Source organism: Nematostella vectensis, chromosome 6, assembly GCF_932526225.1.
Source record: "Nematostella vectensis chromosome 6, jaNemVect1.1, whole genome shotgun sequence".
NCBI lineage: Eukaryota > Metazoa > Cnidaria > Anthozoa > Actiniaria > Edwardsiidae > Nematostella > Nematostella vectensis.
The window spans coordinates 7,375,062-7,398,207 of record NC_064039.1 but is presented as its reverse complement, the minus strand read 5'-3'; the positions used below and the strand labels follow the sequence as shown (position 1 = coordinate 7,398,207).

General features: G+C 38.6%; 1 protein-coding gene across 9 annotated transcripts; it reads left to right on the top strand.

Annotated features, from left to right (window-relative positions):
- Positions 1 to 1,019: 1,019 nt before the first annotated feature.
- Positions 1,020 to 22,294, top strand: LOC5515003 (gamma-aminobutyric acid receptor subunit gamma-3). Of its 9 annotated transcripts, XM_048729328.1 has the most exons (13): positions 1,020 to 1,249; positions 2,542 to 2,712; positions 12,561 to 12,597; positions 13,950 to 14,041; positions 14,450 to 14,556; positions 15,178 to 15,245; positions 15,958 to 16,175; positions 17,263 to 17,345; positions 17,656 to 17,793; positions 18,002 to 18,216; positions 19,133 to 19,159; positions 20,034 to 20,192; positions 21,041 to 22,294. In XM_048729328.1, exons 4-13 carry the CDS (start codon positions 13,965 to 13,967, stop codon positions 21,191 to 21,193), a joined length of 1,245 nt encoding a protein of 414 aa, XP_048585285.1. In that variant the 5' UTR covers positions 1,020 to 1,249; positions 2,542 to 2,712; positions 12,561 to 12,597; positions 13,950 to 13,964; the 3' UTR covers positions 21,194 to 22,294. The 9 variants fall into 9 exon arrangements, with proteins under 9 accessions (XP_048585285.1, XP_048585284.1, XP_048585287.1 ...); XM_048729327.1 differs by lacking the exon at positions 2,542 to 2,712; XM_048729330.1 differs by lacking the exons at positions 1,020 to 1,249; positions 2,542 to 2,712 and adding an exon at positions 6,720 to 6,768.
- The last annotated feature ends 852 nt before the right edge of the window (positions 22,295 to 23,146 follow it).

Below are 23,146 nucleotides of genomic sequence, written 5' to 3'. Positions count from 1 at the left end.
ATTTTTATACTAGTATCTAAAAAAACCAGTTCGGTATCAAACTATCACTGATCCTACCCGCACTATATAAATCGCACATATCTCAATTTTGGTATAAAGTTACGTCGAAGTTCGTGATGTTTGGGGGAAATAAGCGAGAGAGTCGTGTTTTGAATTTGTGTCAATTTCTGCTTTTTGCTAAACACAAACTACCCTGGTTCCAGAGCCGTCTCTGGCCTCGCTGGCCACTAAGAATAGAGAGACGCTCGAGGCTCTGGGGCCAGGGTAAACACAAACGTGTTAATCGGAATCAAACTATATCTATTAACATAGTGCAACTAACAGCACTGGTATTGCTTGAACAGCAATGCCGGGCGTGAGCCTACGATGCATGCGCCCGAACAAGCGAGGGCATCGTTGAGAGGAAAATATTGGCTTGTATAAGGCTTCTTATCCCGCGCTCAAAACACCCTCGGTATTTTTTTATCAGGAATGATTTGAGAGTTATATCTCATGGGAAGAAAACGTCAGTTTCCTGTTAGCTTTGATTTTGTTGGACAAAAAATCTAAATAAAGCATTTTGGCAGAGCAAAAGCTAGCCCCTGAAGAACTTTTTGTATATTATAACTACGTACGAAAATCAAAATCGCTTGGCCTAACTTGTGAGATTTAAAAAAAAACGTTAAAGGCTTTTTAAAAAGAAATACTCAAAAGGATTGTTGGTCGTTAACAGTTTCCTACTGAAAAGCTCATCTCTAAACGGAGCATTTATCGGCGCTAAATCCCATTGTCTACTCAAAAACCACACTTCATCAATAATTAAGCAATAGCTAGTCGGTATTAGATGCTGGTTGGCTGGGTGGTTTTAGTCTACAGTGGGGAAAAACAAAAACATCAAATTAGCCCGCGTAGCTGGCGAATGGAGACGCCGCTGCTCCAGCGTTTTTTTTTTTTTTTTTTTTTTTTTTTTGCACTGGTCTTTATTTAAAGATAGAGATTTTAAGACGAGCGTCGTGTATTGTTGAAATTTCAATAAGCCTTATTATCGCAGCCAAATGAAAATCAGAATGTAAACATGCAGGTTAAAAATAGACCGATTTTTTCAATATTTCTGTTAATAAGTCGTTAATATTTGTGAGAGAACGGGTTCCCTGTTGGACACTGCGAGAGAGAATTCATTGACTGATGACGTAGTGTGGAGACGTCCAACTTGGTACACCGCGAGTCGTGCGCAAGAAGAAGGACTCATGTAAGGAAATCATCTGAAGAGGTAAAATATGTCTTATCTTTTCCCTTTCACTATATTACTCAGTATCATACTCCCAGTGTTTGGCACAAAACATCACAGAACCCCTGTTTGTTTTGGCTTGTTCATTGTCGAGAGCATTGAAGTAGTGTCTTTATGTACTAAAACATCTGGGAAGGGCAGAATATTCCAGACAATATCTTGCTTTTGCGGCTACGGCGATAATCTTGTTAAACAGCGGATGTTTCTAAAAATAACAGTTTCGTCTCTTAGTTCTAAGTAGTACGAGCGAGACAACTGTTTTTAAAGCCTTCTTCGCAGCGAACAATGGCCCACGACACCTTCGTCAAAAGAAAACTAGTATGTTTACAAACGATTTCTTAAAACCCAAAAGATATAATAATAGGCGCAGCCCGAAAACAAATTTTAATAGTTTTAGCGAACACAACAAATTTCGGAATACGATATAATAAGTGTTTCGATTTCCAAAAGATAAAATCATTAGTGATAATGTTATTTGCTGTGCTTTACAGGGATGCATTTTCTCTTACTGAGCGTAGGAATGAATGGGAAGTACATCCCCCGCAATGTCAATAACAACCTATACCCACAACGCCATGCCCGCCAAAATGGCATATGGATTAAACGGTTATTGTTTTTAGCACAAACACTAGCGTAAAAGCATTCTTAGCTACACATCAACTGTTGTAGTTCGAATAAAGCTCTACAAAACAGGATAAGATTTTTGTCTGTGTGTAAAGTATTTTGGAATTTGTGCCTAAAGGAGGTGAGGGGTTTTTGCTCCTCCCAGGTCACCATATTATCACCTCTAGCGTTGATGTTTAATAATTGTTTTCGCCACGCCCCTTTGTAAAACCATAAACGTAAAGACTCTCTGTGGGAGAGGCGTGTTAACGGGAGTATCTGATGCTTGTAATACTTACGAACATGTATTAATGATTTATGATATTCTATGTATTTGCTGATAAGTTTAGTCTTTTTTTCTGTTGAGTCACGACCCCTACACTAGGATAAAGTAAAAAAATATAAGCAAGATGAAGTATGAAACAGCAGTACTTCTGGTTGATTATTGGGTGAGCCTAGTAATAGTAGACAGGACTAAAGATTTTAGTACATGCAGATGTGAAAACAACGCGTGAAAACAAAAATTATGAACAGGGACAGAGGTATATTATGCATTCTGATTTCTGACCTCGTCACGACATTATAAAAATTTCCACATTTTCCACATTTCCACTGTTAACTTACTAAGACCACAATGAGTCATTTTGTTTTGGTTCTTTTATGTAAACTAGGTATGGTGCAGAAAAATGATTTTATTAGGAATGACCATTGGCATCTTCTGGCGTTTTTGTGAGGTCACACTGTGACGTTATCTAAGGAAATAAAACTGGATAACTACTTAGTTCATTGTTGCTGTGTGCTTTGAGACGAATCGACTGAGCTTGCAGAACGGACATAACCAGGTAACTGTTTTTGACTAATGTTAAGGCAAGAATTATTTGCGAGCTGAGCTTATTTTATCATTAAGATATATGACTTGTGCTAAGAAACAAAAAATAAGATGGAGCTTTTTCTAAATGAATGATAAAAAATAATAAAATCAAACATCTCCTCTGGATCATATATAATTATAGCTTAACCGTGTCATGACCCATTTTCAGCACATAAAAAAATTAGAGGTCGAACACAAGATTAATAAGTGCGTTAATTATAATAAATTTGCGATACTCTTTTAAAAGCTGACACTGACAATATAAACACCCAGATAATACGTTTTTTTTTCTTTTTTGAATCAAAAGTGGCTATAGTTTTAAATCATTTTACTAAACATTCTCTACTGAGAGAATCACCGCTAGAATATCTTCCTAGCTTAATAATGTTCTCTGCGGGACACCAGAGAACGTTATTGGTTTGGGTCGAGCTCTATTAATTATATCTTTAAAGAAATGCACTTAAATCAAAACATAGGCTGGAATTTAATCCAGTTCTTGTCCTTTCACATAATAAAGATGTGTGTAGTAAATTTTATAAGGTATACGTTGGGAAAGCCTGTCTTGTGGGATATACTCTGTTTTTTGAGTTATGTATAGAATTATCCAATGCTTGTTATAACATCATAAAGCATAAGAAAGAAATAATGTGACTTAAGACACGGAACTATGTAAAATTCCCATTGTTGATTGTCATCAGTAATTAGTGGTTATAAGAGGTTAAAGATAAGCATCTTTCGGGCTTTTAGTTCTGCGGTATTTATTGGGAAGCTCTATGAGAAAACTACGCAATCGTTAACGTTTTTGGTGGTTGTCTTTCCATGTGCCGTTGTGGAGGTAGCTAGGATCGTTTAAAATCGTATTTTTGTAAAGTAACTGAACTGGTAGAAAGAAACACGATATGGTGATCACAAAATGATCATAATAAAAAAAAAAAAATTCGACCTAGATGAAAGTAGGGAATCTTTCAAGAAATAAGATTATCTCAAATTAGATAACCGATAAGAAAAACATAGCACAGCGAATATACAGGAGAAGAAAGGGTGGGGAAAATGGTCAACTAAAAAAAGTGGGAAGTTGAGCGTCACATTCTATGAAGCATAGCTTTTTCTCATTCCATCCCCTTATAGCTCCTTTTGTTAGCTATTTATGTTTACTGTTCACATTTTACGATCGCAGCAGAGATATCTTCTCCTGATAATTTCTTTTGACGAGACAAATCTTATCTTCTCATGAAGGATAGCAAGATCTTTGCTGATCTTGTTTCGTGCTATTTTCTTGCTGAGTGATCCTCTCTCAAACAGTATTTTATAACCAATAACGTCTCTAATAAGTGGTTTAAAGCAATAACCTCGAGGCGGGAGGTCGACGCTAATAACAAGATTTTCTGTTTTGCGCTTTGTTGACTAGTAAAAGACGGATTGGACCACTCGAAAGGACGGCTGGATTTCCAGAGAGGCGGGCTGGGGTTGCCACAGTCACGTAGATTGGAATGTATTAAGATGTGATAAAATTGAAATAGTGTGTTTACTGACCAGAAGTGTCATTGTGAGTGAAAATCCATTCCGAAGATTAAAGATCTTAACAAGTGGTTTCTTATGGTCTATAAATAAGAAAGTGCCATTTTTGCTTTGAAGTGACCGACTTGGCATAATTTTTATCATTGGACGATAAATGCCGAGAGACAAAGAGAAAAAACAGAGTATTCCATAAAAGAATGACAAAAGAACATAAATCAAAATCAGCTAGAATCAGGCAAAATACCCTTTTTAATAGAAAGCGCATTTCTATCAAATATCGGTATCCATGTTGTTTATAACACTCCCGGTAATGCCTAGTGCACACTAGCGACATATCGACATAACGACATGGACATAACGACATAAGAGAAAAAACATGTTTTTTCTTTTATGTCATTATGTCCATATCGTTATGTCGGGCTAAACATAGCGCGCGCGCCCATGTCGTTATGTCACTAGTGTGCACCAGGCATAAAACGTCATTTTATTTGAAATAAGGGATATCTTTTGCGCCCATTAGTATCTACGCGTTGTCCCTTAGGCAAACCACAAGCTTCCCTCTATATAGCCATGTTTGTTAAAACATGCCGCTGTATCGCGTCTCTGTCTCACTGCGATGTTCAGCTCAACCTGTTATGGGTTAGTTGATTAATTGAGCTGTTGTGTATTGTACCGAATGTGAGAAGCCACTGTATGTACACTACTTAAGAGGTCAGTTATTGCTTGATGGAGCACTTGTTAAAGATAGATTGATTTGTAGTGCAAAGCTATGTAAGACGGCTCTAGAGTAAAAACAATTAAACGGTCAAAAATCAACGGAGAGGGACAGAAGGAATTATTTCATTATCATTCAGTGACGTTTTTCTATAGACATTGGAAGCACGGGTGGCCTAGTGTGTTAGCGCGTCGGCCTTTACCGCTGTGACCCAAGTTCGAATCCTGGCTCAAACTGGGGATTTTTCTCCGGGTTCCTGCCTTGATTCGAATTTGTGTCAGTGAGTTGAAGTTATTCATCTCCTGTGTTTCCAGTCTTCACGGATAAGGACACTTAACCGGGGGTCCCGTCCCTCAAGCTGCACTGCACTTCACTAACCTGAACCGAAGGCTCGTAAAAGAACCAACGCAATAAACCCTCTGGAAGTGACCACCCCCAGTTACAATTCTTACAATGCTTTCTAGCAATACACTCAAGGGGGTACTTGATTTGGAGCCTAGCTCTGTTGTGCCTTCCGCACCAGTATAACTGGCGAAAAGTCAATGAATAAAATAAATTAATAAACATAAAAAATATCCTTCTCGAAAATCCTTTTAGAAAATTAGTGTAGGAGATTCGCTCAAAAGGACGGTGTTCGTCTAGCATTGAATGAATATTAAGAGCTACAATGCTTTTGACATTTCATTCGATGCTACTGGGCTGTATATAAAATCACTTTATTTATAAGTGTTCTACAGATTTAAAAAAAGTGGTTTCACTTTGTTTTTAAACCCTGTAATAAAAAGGTAGTCTACAACTGACCATTTTAACTTTTTCAAAACGTGAAACAACCATTTCGGGTTAAGAAACAAAAGTAAATATTATGAATTTAAAGAGCGCCGCAAAATAAGATGACAACCCACAAATTATTCGTTCGGTTTATCCCTCATCCGTGGGTGGTGGCACTATAGCCCCCCAGTCATTCCGAGTATCGGCAAAAACATATAAAATAATATCAAAGAACCATTATGGTTCAGGAGCTGAATGAAAATACTTTGTGCTGTACAGTACAACTGATCATTAAAGTTTAAAAAATTGCGAAGTTCGTATGGAAGATTCTAGTCTAATTCCACTTTAACTTTTGCGTAGTCCCAGACACTTTTCGCAACAATAGGTGCGTCATCAGACTAGTCCTAATCGTTTAAAAAATCACTACTTGAATGTTTCTTAAGAGAGATGAAGATTATTTTTTTTCAACATTTTTAACGCTGTGACTAAGATTGATATAGGCTAGCATTCCATATTATAACCAATCTCGAAACACAGGTCAATGAATACACCGAGAGCATGGTGTGCTTTTTATTCATAATATTATCTCTTTCGATGATTCAAACTAAAGGTTTATTTTTTCTGTTAATTTTTTTTTATTAAAGAGATAAGGTATGCATTCAGACAGGAGAGGAGCCCATTTAAAAAATACAAAACACCATTGGTTATAATTACCAACAGTTAATTCTTTTTCTTTTTTTCTTTCCCCTTAACATAATCATTTTTTCGCTTTCACACAAATTAGTTATCTCCAATTCCATTTTTAAAATCATGAAATTTCGCTACCTGTACGTGATAAGCGATTAGGCATTTAAATATCATAAATTGAAATAATTAGGTATGAAAAGTTTCATAATTAACTTAAAGCGCTTATCGAAAAAAATGATAAATTTTAATCAAATAAAATCTATAAATGCGAGATTGGGATAATATTATAACGAGATTAAATTGGAATACGAAGCACGCTTTTCGGCTGAATTGGACACAGTAAGTATGGTGCTCTTTGTGTCTTTGAACACACTATATATACTTCTGTAAACATTTTTACTTTGTTTAAGAACGTAATTTTTACATTTTGGTATCCATCATGTATCAGTTAAAACATTTATCGTCAAGAGTTAAAGTAAAACAAATAAGAATCGGGTCTCGCTTGAAGAAATTATAGGCAGGCGTCAAATAAAAATCCTTGTTTAAAGATCCGATTAAAAATGCGTTGAAGTTTGTTCAACTTCTCGGACTAAAAACCACGCAATAGTAATAGCCAGCTTATGCACGGAAGCTCATTTATTAGATCAAATACAAGCTGCAGCCAAGGGGTAAAGTCTTCCATTAAACCATAATTAGCGAGGGTCGATAAATCTCTAAAGTTGTTCAGAATAAATCGATAGGGGATTACAGGAAATGAATGATAACATTAGAGAGAATTCCCGTGATTTCTACTTTATTGTTATTTCTTAATGGTTATGTGTAATCGCTTACACTTTTCCTGAGGGTCTTGATTTGTTAGATATCAGATTGACTTTACGCTGATCTCAAACCAAAGCCGATTTTTTTATATTTTTTTCCTTCTTTATAATAGTGCTAAAAGTGAACGATTTTAGTTTAACGCTATTTGATTCGATGGCATAAACAAACAGTGCAAAATTGTGTCTTAATTTTCTCTTATATTACATCAAATTACTTAGTTGCCGGTTTTGATTTGAAGTTTGGCTTGATTCGTATTAAACTTGATAATTCAATTCCACGAGTGTGCGTTATCGTGGTTATTAGGCTGATAATTAAACGGTGTTAATAAAATAAACATTCTTTTTCCCTTCCATTTTAAATCAATATATAAAAACGCTTCTATGATAACGTTCTTTTGTTTCAACATTGAATGACCAGTTATTACAGTTTAAGCCCTATTTGTCTGTCATTTTCTATTTCCTTTTCTTCATCGTGGAGGCTCAATATATAGATTGTTCTAGGCGTTATTAAGGCCAGCCAGTAAAATGAAGTCTTGGAGCTTTATATTTATTAACGCTGAATGACGAATAAGCCCCCCTGCCATGCTGACGAACTGTAGGTAGCCAAGCATGGACAGTTAGGAATTCAACATATACACGCAACTACCTCAAGGAGAAAACTGTGTCGCGTAGAGCTCAACAAGGTAACGGTTAAGTCTTTAGCTCACGGTTAGCCAGATGGTACCCAGATCGATGCGTAATTTAGTGTTGAAGTGAGACACCTAAAAGCGTTTTTCTATAGATAATAACCGTGTTTATCTTAGCATACAAATCGCGATAGACGTATCGCACACTGTAGGCTTACACCTTTCTGTGGGTATTTGCGAGAATCTATCCAGCCATATCGTTTGTGTTTTCTCTGCACGTTCAGGAATCATAACATGCCTTAGCGGATGCTGTCTCAAGTTCATAATATTACAGCTGTTATTTGTCCTCAGCCTATGAGTGAGATATTCTGTCACATTTAGAACATTATGCGTACTTAGTAACATTTGCTTATCAAAACAGCTCTATAACACCTCCCAGTTACTCTCAGCGTTTCAATTAATAATATCTTCTGTGTGGAAAATCACAGTTAGTGCTTCCTTTTAAACTAATTCGAATTATGTTGTTTATGAAGCATTAAGGAAATAAATTCCAATTTTACCAGGGTACATAACGCGTAGATACCGAGAAATTAATCAGTCAACTTCTCACCTGACCATATTGAAATCTTTTAGATGAATGAAAGTGGTATTGGCGGAACTCCAAGTTTGATATCTATTCAGCCTCCAGCATTTCGCTTTAATTTACAAAGGAAAGGCTTTATGGCCTTTTTCTACAAGGTCTAGGAAAGTACAAAGCGGTACTACAATACGAGCAATACAAGAACAATAGTAAAGCCATGCCACTGAGAAAAGATACTCAAATTCGATTTAGAGTCGTGGCTCGAAACGAGTTCTTTATTTTACTGCTGTACGCTTTGTGACTTCGTTCAAATTGTGCCGATGCAAATCGAAGTCCGAATCTGTTCTTCAGAGCAAGGTATGTTAAATTTAGGGAAGGGAAGTTAAGGGAAACAGATTATCTTTTTTCCCTGCTAGCAGAGGCCTTTTTTCTTGGTATGACACTGGGCTGGCGATCGCGAGAAAAATATCATGCGCAAGCAAAGGACAGTTTCGACCCAAAAAAAAGGTTTTTTTTCCTCGCGACCGCCAGCAAAGCACGTAAACAACGTAAAGAACTCTATCCTTTACTTGCAAGGAAATAATCATGGAAGCAAGGAAAACATCATTCTAAACTCTTACTTCAGAATTGCTTATTATTGGTAGCATTTAGACTGCTAAGAAATGTGTTAAGAAAAATGAATTTCGTTCGCGTTTCATTTTTTCAACTCTTTCTCTCTCATTCGCTCCTAATTGTCCAGTGAGCTTATTCTGCGAATAGAAATACACTCTAAACTCGCGCAAGTTCTTAAATCACAGTATGTTTACATACTACTGACAAATTAAACCATATTACGCTATGCCACAGCTGATAATACACATCTGCGCTCGAGAAAAATTAAATGCTTGTTATAAATTCACACCTACTTTAAAATTCGGAAAACGTTTGAAGTGAAAGAAAAGCGGGGATTGTTATTTAATGTTATCAACGAACGTGCAGTCAGAAGCGAGTGCATTCACAGCTACATTGGGGGTGGAAAAAAGATAATATTGCTGAATGGAAATTGTAACAATATTGCCGCTGGGCTATGTTGCTATGCAATCACAACACGAAGCCCGCTTAAATTCAACTGAGTAACGAAATAGTGTTTTCTTTGGTTAAAATGAATGTTTCACTTTCTAGTGGTTTCCAGGATTTTCGGGTCTGCTGCATTCTAGTACGTTTTAGTTCAATTAAATGAGAAATATATTATATTTAATTTTATCATGTTTAATTTTTTTACCAGCCCCTAAGGGTCGCGGCATAATTCATCAAAAGCTCTGGAAACAGACTTAAATTTCACAAAAATAAAATACTTAACGGATGCTTTAATGAAAAAAAGACAAACGCTTGATAAGAGTCCCAAGTGGTCCCACGAAATGTTGCTAGCAATTTTTACGCGTATGCTTACGATTGTTTTTTATGCTCGCATACTTGAATCTCAAAATTGCATATTTATCATAACTTTGCATGTGCTATTTGATGTTTGGATAATAATTTTAGGGTTAAACAGCTACTGCGTGGTAACAATCTTTTTTCTAGTCTATTCAGACATGGCTTTTTTTGGTTTGTGACTTGGGGGAGGGAAGGACTCTGTAACCATCTGTGTTTTGACAATGCAACTTACAAACAATGACCACCAGGTTGTAAAGAATCGCTACGACCCTATTTTGGGTGTCTTAGAATAAATTATTACGTCCATTAAAATGTCATATTTGTGATTTTTAGCTATTCTTTCAAATCTTGCTTAAAACACAGATATCAGGTTGAAGTCATATTGTATCCTTCAGATAAAGGATTTGCAAAACAAAGCAAAAAGCTATTATATATATATATATATATATATATATATATATATATATATATATATATATATATATATATATATATATATATATATATATATATATATATATATATATAGTGTTGGTTTGAGAAAAATACAAACTACATAGGTTTCCCTACAGGTCTGTTTCGTGGTTGCCCACTCATCAGGGGATTCATTGGCAAAAAATGCCACGAAGTTTACTAGATGACAAATTTTAATCCCCTGATGAGTGGGCAACCACGAAACAGACCTGTAGGGAAACCTATGTAGTTTGTATTTTTCTCAAACCAACACTATACACCGCTCTACTTTCGAGTATTGAGCACTTTCTATGAAGGCCTTCAACCATCATTTTATATATATATATATATATATATATATATATATATATATATATATATATATATATATATATATATATATATATATATATATATATATATATATATATATATATATATATTATTATATTTAATTATTTTGCATTCCTTCATCTACGGGCCGCCATCTTGGACATGTATATCAACAGTGAAAGGGATCGAAATGCATGCAAAACTACTCATACAATTGTGTGATGCAAAAATCTGTGTTTAAAATTTGTCATCTAGTAAACTTCGTGGCATTTTTTGCCAATGAATTTAAAAGATCAATTGAAAAACAGGACCAAAATATGAAAAATCCCTCATTTTTTGTAGGTTTTGAAAAAACCTAGGTGTATAAGGCTGGTTGCCATGATAACCTGGAACTTTAGATCAACAAGCAAATTAAAATGTCCGAAGCTAATTTCTGGGAAAAGCGAAGGCAAGGCTGATCTCTGTAGTTACCTTAGTCCCATCTTCGGGGACCCAGGGCTACGCTGAGATCGGGCACACAGGAAAAGTGCTCTCACAAGAAAAGTGCTCTTTCTTTCTCGCGCGCTCCCTGTGTGCCCGATCTTCGCGACGCCCTGGGTCCCCGAGGATGGCTTAGTTCAAAAAAGATAGCCCTTTTTCTGGAGGGGTGCGGGACAAGGTGGGGGAATAGGGTGAATATAAATTATAATTTTGGACTGGCTTCACTATCTTGACCTATATCTAAAAGTGCGTCTTGTCTTATTTTATCCAAGAAGGAACAACTCAACAAAATATCGATTTTTTTATAACATAGTACGGTGTATTGAAAACCCCAATTTTTGCAAACAATTAATTTCTAATAGCATAGCATTATTTTTTTTTCATCCGAGAAAAATCAGTAAAGAGATAATGCGGGATTCAGTACTGAGCCCGAGGCATAAGACTATTTGATTTGTGAGAAGGCAGCTGTGATCTGAAGCTCTTTTTGCACAGTGAACGAAAGTATCTCCTCATTTTTTACCTAGATGTCATAAGGCTTTTCTCTGTTTACTATTTAATTAAAACCTTTTGCGACTGAGACTAACGTATTAAGGGTGGGTTAACGCAAGCTGCTATCAGCTATCAGAGATAAAAGGTGTATGATATCAAATATATTAAACGCATTGTTTCGGGAAAAAGAGGAAAAGAAGATTTAGACGTAAGGCGTTTCTACCTTTTTTTTTTTTTTCCCTTCACAACAGTATGCCCCAAAATGAGTAATGGCCTAGGGTAATGGCATATCAATGACCTTATTTGCCTATTTAAAGTGACTTCTCAGATGGGGTGCTCTAGCCTCGTCGACGCTTACATTTTCACCGTATACCCCAAGATTTAAATAGCAGTTCTCTGACCGTTAAAGCGTGTTTTTTTAGTTAGGGTTAGGAAAATTATCATTAAGAATTGGATATAATCACAGTAAAGGATACTAGACTGTGAGAGGTTATCGCTACGTGATGTTAGAATAACACGTTAAGACACCCTTTTATCAATTAGCTGGGATAGGGTATGGGAAGTTCCTTTTCTAGAAACAGAAAACACGACATTGCCGCTCGGAGAGAGACTGGCCTAAAGCCCCCTGCTGGGAACTAAATTAATAACGATTATTTGTGGCTTATTTTGCTAATCGATGTGCCGTAGCTTTGATTACAACAAAGGTTATCCAAAGGTTGTTATGAAGGTGAAAACAAGGCGAAAATTTCCTACTATTTTTATACGTTGTCAGTAAACTTCTTCTCATTTTATCGCTATGTGACGCAAAACAGGATGATGTACAGATTTATAATACATCTTTTGTATCTTTAGTTGTACTGTTGTTTATAGGCTATACTAATGCAAGAATGTTTGAGTGATGTCAACATTTTTTTCGATTTTTTTCATCTGTTTTTGAAGGTGAGGCCAAGTGCGAGAGGCGATAATCTCTTCTTTGGTGAGTAAATACCAATATACTTTTATCCGGTATCAAACTTGGCTGAGTTTTCCTTTCAGTTCTGCGTATCAACCTCGACGCATTTGACTACTGGTAAACGTCGTAAGCGAAAAGGTCTTCAACGCGACAACAAGTGCATTTTGGACGCAAAAATTCCACAATAATAATTGCAATGCAGGTCTCCATTTACGGAAATATAATAATCCAGCCTTGGCAGATATCTATAAAGAAAATCACAGCGTATCTTCTGACTCATTGTCAACACTTTAACATAACATCTCTTTTATTTTCTTTTGTTTCATAGCTAAATATAAGCACAAAGGCTATTATTTCCGTGATAGTTAAACTCTATCCCATTCTTCCTGTTTTCTTAGTGTTGCACTAAAATAAACACGCGAATCTTAGAGTACTTTGATACCAGACAATATTGAATAATTCATGTTGGAAGATTGAAATTATTACCATAATATATCATGGCTTGCTTTCACATCTTTTTAACGGTCGGCAAAAGCAATTCGGCTCTCTAAACACAAAGTAGATGAAATAATTGGGAGGTTATATTCATAAACGCTCTGCCCGCAAATGATTTGATCCATAGTGCTCTTTACACACGTAGTTCTTCCCCGAGGGTAGGGGGGGGGGGGGGGGGGGTGTGGGGGGGAAGGGGGAGCTGTGTCTTTGATCCAGTATATTCTATATAGTATTTAATATTATTCATATAACAGAATAATATATATATATATATATAAAGGACCAGAGTTACTTTGAGTAAGACCATTTCATATCAACTTGAACAACCAAAGGGGAAAATCTAGAAGAAACGTTGCTTTGAGTATAGGAGCGATTTAGGGGCTATTTTCGGTATCTCATGTTATTCTTATTTTAAAAAAATCAAAGAAAGTCACGTTTAAAATTAAAGCATGCATTTTGTTTTGCAAAGTATATTCTTACTAGCAAGTAACTTTGAAATTGGCTTCCAGTTTTTTCTCTCCCTAATAAGCTTCTCTTCTCAATTCCCAATTTACCGCCAATCGCTCCCATATTGCATTATCTTTATGTGCTTTAGATCTGATAAAGCACTGCTCTTGCCTAACGGTTCTTTGGCGCGTATAATGTGCGGTTTAAGTATTATTTATAGACAACATCTCGCTAGCCACCTGTAGCACAGAAGTGCCGCGTGCGGTCGCTAACACTCTCGGGTCTATGCCAGGCGGACAAAAGGCACCGACCTGTCTACTTATCCCGTGATTTACACAGGCAGTTATAGATGGCCTTGGCGAGTGTATAAAGTTCTTCGGCACTGATTTCTCGTGAAAAGAGCTGACTCCTGGAACTTATTCTTGTACTTGCAGTGAACAGAGTGAAAGATGAGCTGGCGTAGAGTTTGGTTGGCCCTTTTCCTTGGTTGCTTGTCGCTGTTATTCTGCTGCGCCGAGGAAAAGGAGTAAGTAAAATAAAAAAAAAATTCGTCTGGAATGGGTCAAAGAACAGAAATGACATGGAATTCAGACTACAGTTGAACAGAGGTGTCTAGATGCGCGTGTGAATTATGTTGGCGAAAGGAATGCATATCATTTACTTACAGCGTGTCAACCAAAACCGCATTGTTAGAAAAATATTGTCGGAAAATAGTAATAAACACCTGCCGAGAAATATAACGCCGATTTTTCAGCCCATTAGACATAGCAAGGGGTGACAATGACACAGATTTAAGGCGCCAAAGCCGAAGTTTTAAATTCGCGCCTTTTTGTTGTTTTACCCACAATACACTTTGATAGATATTGATATATCAACATTTCTGCTTCATGACAATACTCGTCCCTAGAATTCATTCGCATCAAATTGTTTGCAGGATAACAGACGAGATGAGAAAGAGCATGGAGGAAGCAAGAAACCTTTCACTTTTTATAAATAACGTGATAAGAAGGCACCCAAGGAACGTCAGACCTAACGCCGGGGGTGAGCACCATATGATTGGATGGGAAAGACTTATCCCTTGCTTTTAAACAGGAGTTTTGAAAACCTAAAGAATACCCTAAATGGATCCAAGAGGTGCCATTAAATCAGATGTTTGCAAGTCAGAGAGATGCCCTATGGGTGAATCCCATAGTTTATTATTATTATTGCGTTTACCGTGAAATTAAACGAGCATCAATGATTTTCTCTATAGAATCCAACACCTCCCCAACAGCGAAGCCGGGTCTTTCAATTTCCTCTCTCCTTGGATTTTAGCAGCTTTACTATAAATTTTGCCTTTCCCGGCCCGATTCACTTTCTTTCCTCTTCCTTTTGCTAGTTATCTCTCGCATCTAGTGTCAAACATCCCAGAGAATCCATGTGTCATAACTGACAGTGCTTCGTGAGTACCAAGTAAGATAAGCAAATAAGAGTAAATAAAAACGTTTGAAAAGCTGAAGAGTTCTTGTTAGTCTGCCTGTGAACATGGCTTTCAGAGACCAGGATTAAGCCATTTAAACATTACACATGAACAACTGCGGGCTGTGACATATGGATTATTGAGTAAAACATAATTCTAAATAGGTTAATGGCGGCTTATTGTCTTTTCTTTTTTTTTTCGAGGTGAGAAAGTGATGGTTGATATCGAATTCAAAGTCATCTCGTTTGGTGAGATAAAGGAAGCCAATATGGTATGTTCGGCACCCTCTCAGAATGATTTTATTATTTATGATATGAAATATTTAATGCATAAATGGCCTTCCTAATGATAAATGCTTCACATATAAGAAATAGCAGAGAGTGCACTGAGATGATTTTAAAAAGGGATTATGCTCATCATGAATAATCACTTTGTTCTAAGAAAAGGTTTAAAGCTTCTCAAACAGCTCTTAATAACTTGTCGGTGCCAAAAAGCTCTTTATCTTTCAATGTACATCTTCTAAACCCGTTATCGGAAAAGTAAGCTTATTAGCGTATAGTTAGGTACTAAAAGTGCAATGTAAAAAATCTAACAGTGGTTCCTTTATTAAGTAGCCAACCTCTGGACCCTCCGAAGTGTCCTAAAGGCTGGCTAGTTAGTGGACGCTAACAAAGGAAAAAAAAGGGCACCAAGTGTCACTTAAAGTTCTTACAACCATGAACTAAAATAATCCGAAGAGTAGAATACATGATAATCTAGATCCCAAATAGGGTCCGTTTTCGGTTAACAAGATATAAGCTATATAATTTTGATCACTTATTCCGTCAACATTCTCGACCGCGCCCGAATTGATGAACTAAACCTGGTCCCGTTCCTTCCGCGGGAGTTCTCTATTGTATATAAGTATATGCATACAATATTTGACTCGCCAATGTTTCGGGACATTTGGAAGTAAACGCTAAAGCTGACTCGTTATTTTTCAGGAATATTCATTGGACATATTTTTCCGACAATGGTGGTACGACTCCCGCTTCGCCCATAACTATAGCATGCCGTTTACGATGGCAGCAGACCCTACAGAGCTATTCTGGACGCCAGATACTTACTTCTGGAACGTGAAAAGTGCTAACTACCACAGGGTGACCAGAGAAAACATGAGAGTCATGATTAACCCGGATGGGAAAATATATTTCAGTGCACGGTATGATCAATTTGAGGGTTGTGTATCAAGAACAAAAGCCACATAGTTAGAAGTGGTTAAAGGGTGGAGCGTAACCCCTTTTGCCTTCAAAAGGCGGTGTATTTTCTTATTGAGAGAACCACCAATTTTTAGACTTTTTCAAAATACGTAATTCCTTTTTTTTAATTCAATTATTTTATTTGGCACCTTTTCTCTGACTCACGGACGTTGCTCCAAATACATTCATATTGAAAAAAAACACAATTGTTTTTCCATCAATTTTCCTATTCGCAATATATTCTTTATCGTCTTACTTTGTAGAGATGCCATTATAAGTCTCATTACAAAGCACTTTCCCTTATTTTTGTTGCTTCCTAAACAAATTGAGCTAGTTCTTTCTTGATTGCACTCACCTGGTTCAAACTGATCTTATAGTCTTAAAGTCACACCCTTTATAGCTTGCGCTAATTCAAAACTACTCTGGCATTAGACATCGCTTTTAGATATTCTGTTTTGTCGCGGATTGAAAAACCCTCTACATTTGTTACCTCAATTCATTATATGCCGGGCATTTTATCATAAAGTGTTCCTCGTCCTCGACTTCGACCAAGCATATTGGGCACATTCTTTGTTGAGGGGGAGTGTACGGATTCGTGTGAGGCCCTGTTTCGATAGCTAGTATGTGGTTGCTTTGTTAGCGCAATTCTGTGATTAACATTTTTAACTTGAGAAAGAAAATCTTCGTAATTGTCAGCGCTCTTAAATTTTCTAAATGCAGTAGCGGATATAGGGGGAGGGTTTAGGGGGTTTAACCCCCCCCCCCCCCCCTTCCCCACTTTGGGCTGCCAGAAAGCCATATGTGACGCTGTCTTATGAGAATGATTGGTATTTCTGCGTCGAGTAGAGTTGACCAGCCGAGGTGATTTAAAATTAAAATATGTTTAATTAATATGAGTATGAGTGCGCACTCATAACCCCCGTTTAGCAAATCTTCGCAACGTTCACGAGAAATGCTATTTCAATGAAACGTCCACGTTTCAAAGTGCTTGCGGTTGCTTAATAAAGTTACTGTACACAGTCTCATGGCTGTTACATTTGCCCTTTTCAGAATAACGTTAACTTGCCAGTGTGAGATGGATCTGCACCTCTATCCTCTAGATACCCAAGAGTGTCCACTCAGGATAGAAAGCTGTGAGTAGAAAATGTCGAAATTACCTATTTGGGTGTATAAGTAAATGACAAACGCACCACGCACTTGCACCAAGAACTCACGTGACTCTTGGTGAAAAATTCGCATACGCTCCAGCTTTAGGCGGCAAAATAACAACAACAAAAAGCACTTACAAGAGACGGAACGAAAAACACGAGGTGCACGGTGACTTGAAAGAGTGCAATAGCTCCCAGCTTTGATTCACTGTCGTTAGGAACTTGGTCCAGCTTTGATTCACTGTCGTTAGGGACTTGGTCAATAGGAACTTATTTGTCTGCTTTTGTGTCTCAGACGCACACACTGTAGCGGACGTGGACTATCGGTGGAAAGGCGGGGAAACACAAGGAGTTGAGATAGTGTCGGAGGAAATGGCACAGTTCGACTTACTTGGAGTCAGAACAGATACCAAAAAGTCGACAAATAGTAAAGGTAGGAGCTTGGATGCTTGATTGCGCTCGAGCGAATATGAAAAGTAACAGTTCTTTAAAGCTCTAATAAGCCCCAGGGGGCTTTTCTGTTCTTTTAAAGCGGTTTTTTTTTAATAGAGAGGGTGGCTTAATTCAAAATTTCTTTATTCCATTGTTTTCTATTGGTGTTGTATCAATCTTAGCTGCTATGTTTGTCATTTTCCCTGTAGGAGCTTTCGCCAGTCTTAAAGCCACGTTCCGTTTTCGCCGGCGGATGGACTTCTACCTATCTTCTATCTACGTACCGGAAGTGATCCTGGTTGTATTATCATGGACAACATTTTTCATCACACCTACAGCCGTCCCGGCACGCACTGCGCTCTCTATAACTACTATCCTCACGACAATTCTTTTATCAAGTTCTGTCAACTCTGGAATGCCTAAGGTGCGTAAGGCAAGAGGACGAGTGTGCGTGACTCGGGAATGCCTAGGGTGCGTGACACTAGAGGACGAGTGTGCGTGACTCTGTAACGCCTATGGTCTGTGACGCAAGAGGACGAGTGTGCGTGACTCGGGAATGCCTAAGGTGCGTGACACTAGAGGACGAGTGTGCGTGACTCTGTAACGCCTATGGTTTGTGACGCAAGAGGAGGAGTGTGCGTGACTCGGGAATGCCTAAGGTGCGTGACACTATAGAACTAATGCGCGTGACACAGGAATGCCTAAGGTGCGTGACACTATAGAACTAATGTGTGTGACACGGGAATGCCTAAGGTGCGTGACACTATAGAACTAATGTGCGTGACACGGGAATGCCTAAGGTGCGTGACACTATAGAACTAGTTTGCGTGACACGGGAATGCCTATGGTGCGTGACACTATAGAACTAGTGTGTGTGACACGGGAATGCCTAAGGTGCGTGACACTATAGAACTAGTGTGCGTGACACGGGAATGCCTAAGGTGCGTGACACTATAGAACTAGTGTGCGTGACATGGGAATGACTAAGGTGCGTGACACTATAGAACTAGTGTGCGTGACATGGGAATGACTAAGGTGCGTGACACTATAGAACTAATGTGTGTGACTCGGGAATACCTAAGGTGTGCGACATCTTATAAACGTGACACATCCGTGCGCGAATTGCTTGATTTCATGGAAAGCTGGCTTATGACATGTTAACATGTCGCTAAAACGTTAACTCCTGTAGTCGGACCTAACTGCTTTTAGTACTGAACTAATGCTTGGGATTGGCAAGGAAATCGAGTATATAAGCGTACAATGGCTTCAAATTCGTTAGCGAGGAGATGGGCAAAAGGACAAGATGTATTATTTACTCTTCTGCATTTTCTTTCTTGCAGAGGGAAAAAGGCAATGAAATAAAGGGGGTTTGTACAACGTGTTTTGATATTTAAGCCATCTGTGGAAGGAAATTGCATGTTTTCTGCCTTTTAAGTAAAATGTACGCTTTATACTTTTTGTACCTTAAACGCATGACGCTAATGATTAATGGAAAAAGTTTAGTAAATAAGTAATGGCCTGTGCTATGACTTCCACCATATGATAAAAGAATATGATAAAGTGTTTGTGATCGGGGAGGTAGCTCGTGGGGGACTGGGGCTTGTGATGGGAGGTAGCTCGTGGGGGACTGGGGCTTGCCCACCCCTCACTCCAAGTCTCACGCCTTTCCTAGCATTGGCTATTTAAAAGGATGGTGCCGATAAATTCTCTTGGACGCCTATGCCTGTCCAAGGCCTTTTGTGGGTAATTGCTTTTAAAAATTCATTCAAATTGAAACCCGTTTAGTATCCTCTTCAAAGCGTGCGATCGATCTGATCTTTGGCGAACATAATCACCAATGCTTCAAATTTGCAAATACTGACATTAAAATAAGATATTAATTATCGGCAAGGCTCACGAGCAAATGAAATCGCAGGTTTGGGGGTTTGTAATGAAATCTAAAATACTGTAGTTGTAAACTATTCCATTTTGCGTATATGAGGTCAGTTCAACTTGATGTCTTATATAACAAGGCATAATGATACTGTTGATAATGATTTCCTAATCTCTTTGCTCCCTTTCCTGCTGAACCGCCTTGTTCTTTTCTTGTAAGCTCTTTTTTATTAGTCTGATATTTCACATGTTTTCTTACTCAAAGTTTTCCTTACGTGCCTTGGTGGTTGCTTGCAGTGTTGAGCCACCGCATGTCTTTTTTATATCTTTAACTGCACGTGAGATAACGTCTTCCCTTTCTATTCCCAGGTGAGCTACATGAAGTCTATCGACCACTTTATGTTGATATCCTTCGGATTCATCTTTGCTGCTTTAATCGAATACATCATAGTTTTGAACTCCCCGAGTCGATTCACCAAGTGTTTTCCCATGCTCTTCAGAACCTACTCGATTCCCGAAGAAGCCCAGGTGAGTAAGTCATGGAACAACAATCCGACTCTCCCTCCCCTAGATGGGCGACAAATTTGGCAACAAAGGCCAAAGGCATCGTCAGAGCACAACACCGCCACAGGGGTCTTAAATAATGTCGATCAACCACTCCTTTGTTATTGTTTATCATTGAAAGTACAGAGGTTTATTCGCAAGGAAACTTCAAAATAACAATCTACAAATGAAGTCTGATACTTTATTGACGATATTTGATTGAAAATATCTTGGTTACTCGCTTGAATTAGCCGATGGAAATGGATGCTTTGTGTGACTCGGCATTGAACGGGAGCATAAAATGGCGGCGTGATTGGCCTTTTTTTAGCACATTATTAATCTGTCCCAGTGAGAAACCGATTCTTTCCAGTTCGACAAACGCTTTCGTGGCCACCTTGATAGTTTAACGAAGTGAACGATAAGCTTCAGGGATGGCAAAATGGGGGGAGTGGCCGGGGGGGGGGGGGGGGGGGGGGAGGATGGAGTTGAAGGGATTGCGATTCGGAAGGGGTGGGGAGGGGGTACCTGGTTTTGACATAGAATGCAGATAAGAAATGATAAACAGTTAAAAATGTATTATCGTTTTTTTTTTTTTTATAAATCGATATACATGCAACACTTGTGTCACAATTTAGGTAAAAACCGCGCGTTCATTAAAAAACAAACTTCCGCTCACAGAAGTGTGTGTGTGTGGGGGGGGGAGGGGGCGAGCGCCCCAACCTGCCCCTCCCTGTCCGCCGTCCCTGACGGCGCAAAAAAAAAATTATCACGAAAAGAAGTTGAGCTATTAGCAGTTACTGTCATTAAAAAAACTGTTTCCTTTATTTCAACAGCTACACAAGTCAGACGGCAGTATCGCCAATCGTAAACCCGCCGAGCCTAGCAAGACCCACTGGATCGATCGCTTCTCACGCTACTTCTTTCCCATTTCCTACAGTATTTTTTTCTTGGCGTACTGGATTCACTATCAGAGTCAGCGCCAATAAAACTTGCTTACTAGGAACACTATCAGAGCCAGAAACAATAACCTGCTTAAAGAAAAAATACCAGAGCCAGCTCTAATAACCTGCTTAATAGAAACGCTATCTGAGTTAGCGCCAATAAACATTGCCTACTCAAACTGCAATCAGAGAAGGGGCAAACAGCCCCAAAGAGCCAAATAACGGTTTGCTGAGATTTTGTTATGATAAAGACTGACTAGACTGCATATCACAGAAGATGAAAGCGCGGCTCACAGACGAATATGACTGCCAGATATGTCAGAGGAATAAAGAGATTTTTTCATACATCACATATAGGTGCAAACAAAATACGGAAACAGTAGATCACAAGAAATCAGCGCAGAACAATGATTTTCCTATCGAAAACAAGCAACGGATGGTATGCGCTATGTAGAAGGTGAACCTTTAATTTTTTTAGCATGTTACTGCAGAATATGGGCAAGAGTTTCTTGCTTCTTAATATTAAAAAGGTTCGCACCGGACAATAAATGTAAAATGTGCACATATTACATAATTTTTATAATTGGTAGTGAGAATATTGGTGATACTAGAAAGCCAAAAGATACTTTTATTCTTTTTTTCCTTTTTTTCTTCATATTTCTTTTTTCTTTTTTTTCTTTTCTTTATTTAGAGTTTCTAGATTAAATGACGAATAAAAAAATGTACGATATTGGGGTGCAGAGGCTTTGTGAAACCTTAGGTCGAACCTAAATCACAAAAAAATTTAATATGCAAATTTATTATTTTATAAATATAAACGATTTTATTGAGCTACTTCAAGTAACGTGTTTTATATGAAAAAAAAAAACATGAATATGTTATGTGTGCGCTGTAGGTATATGCTGGATTTAAAGTATGTGACGAGTGAGGCTTTTTTGTAAAAAATACCTTACATATCTGGCTCCATAAGGACAAGCTAATAGACCGAAGCCGCTCGTAACCAACTTATTAACAGCATAAAACCTGTCAAATTTTTCTATCAGGCTCATTTATCGAGAGAATATGAGAAGTTATCAAAGTTAGCAAAGGGCTGAAACCAATCTGTGTGGCTGAACATTGCAGGGGGTAATAAAAATAAAAACCGCTGACTCGTACCATTTGATCCCCCTCTCCCCCTCCTCCCTTAATTATCCCCCCCATCAGCCTTCCCCTCTATACCTTTGATTTCCATCCCTCCTTGCTGCTATCCAGCTTGTGCAAAACAAATGAATGAAGCACGGCCTTGCCAAGGGCTGCAGGATAGCTTGAATAGGGGACACCTCAGTAACAACGGGACTATTCTACAGCCCTTGGTCAACCTCGTATAGCTGAGTCCACAATCCATCGCGTGCCACCCCATAATTAATATTATGCAGCCTTACCCCTAATCTATAGTGAACCTCCCACAATCCATCGCATATGCCTCAGCCTAGCGACGTCCTCTTCATCTGCCCCTAGATACGCAACTACGCTCCCTGCACCCATCCACAACTACACCCCCTGCCCCCACCCATAACTACGCCCCTTTAAGTCCACTGCACCCACACAAAAATACACCTTTTAAGTTCCCTGCACCCACACATAACTACGCCCCCTGCACCAACCCCTAACTACGCCCCCTGCACCAACCCCTAACTACGCCCCCTGCACCAGCCCCTAACTACGCCCCCTGCATCTACCCATAACTACGGCCCCTGCACCAACCCATAACTACGCCCCCTGCATCCACCCATAACTACGCCCCCCGCACCAAACCATATATACGGCCCCTGCATCCACCCAAAACTACGCCCCCTGCACCAACCCCTAACTACGCCCCCTGCACCAACCCATAACTACGCCTCCTGCATCCACCCATAACTACGCCCCCTGCATCCACCCATAACTACGCCCCCTGCATCCACCCATAACTACGCCCCCTGCACCAACCCCTAACTACGCCCCCTGCACCAACCCATA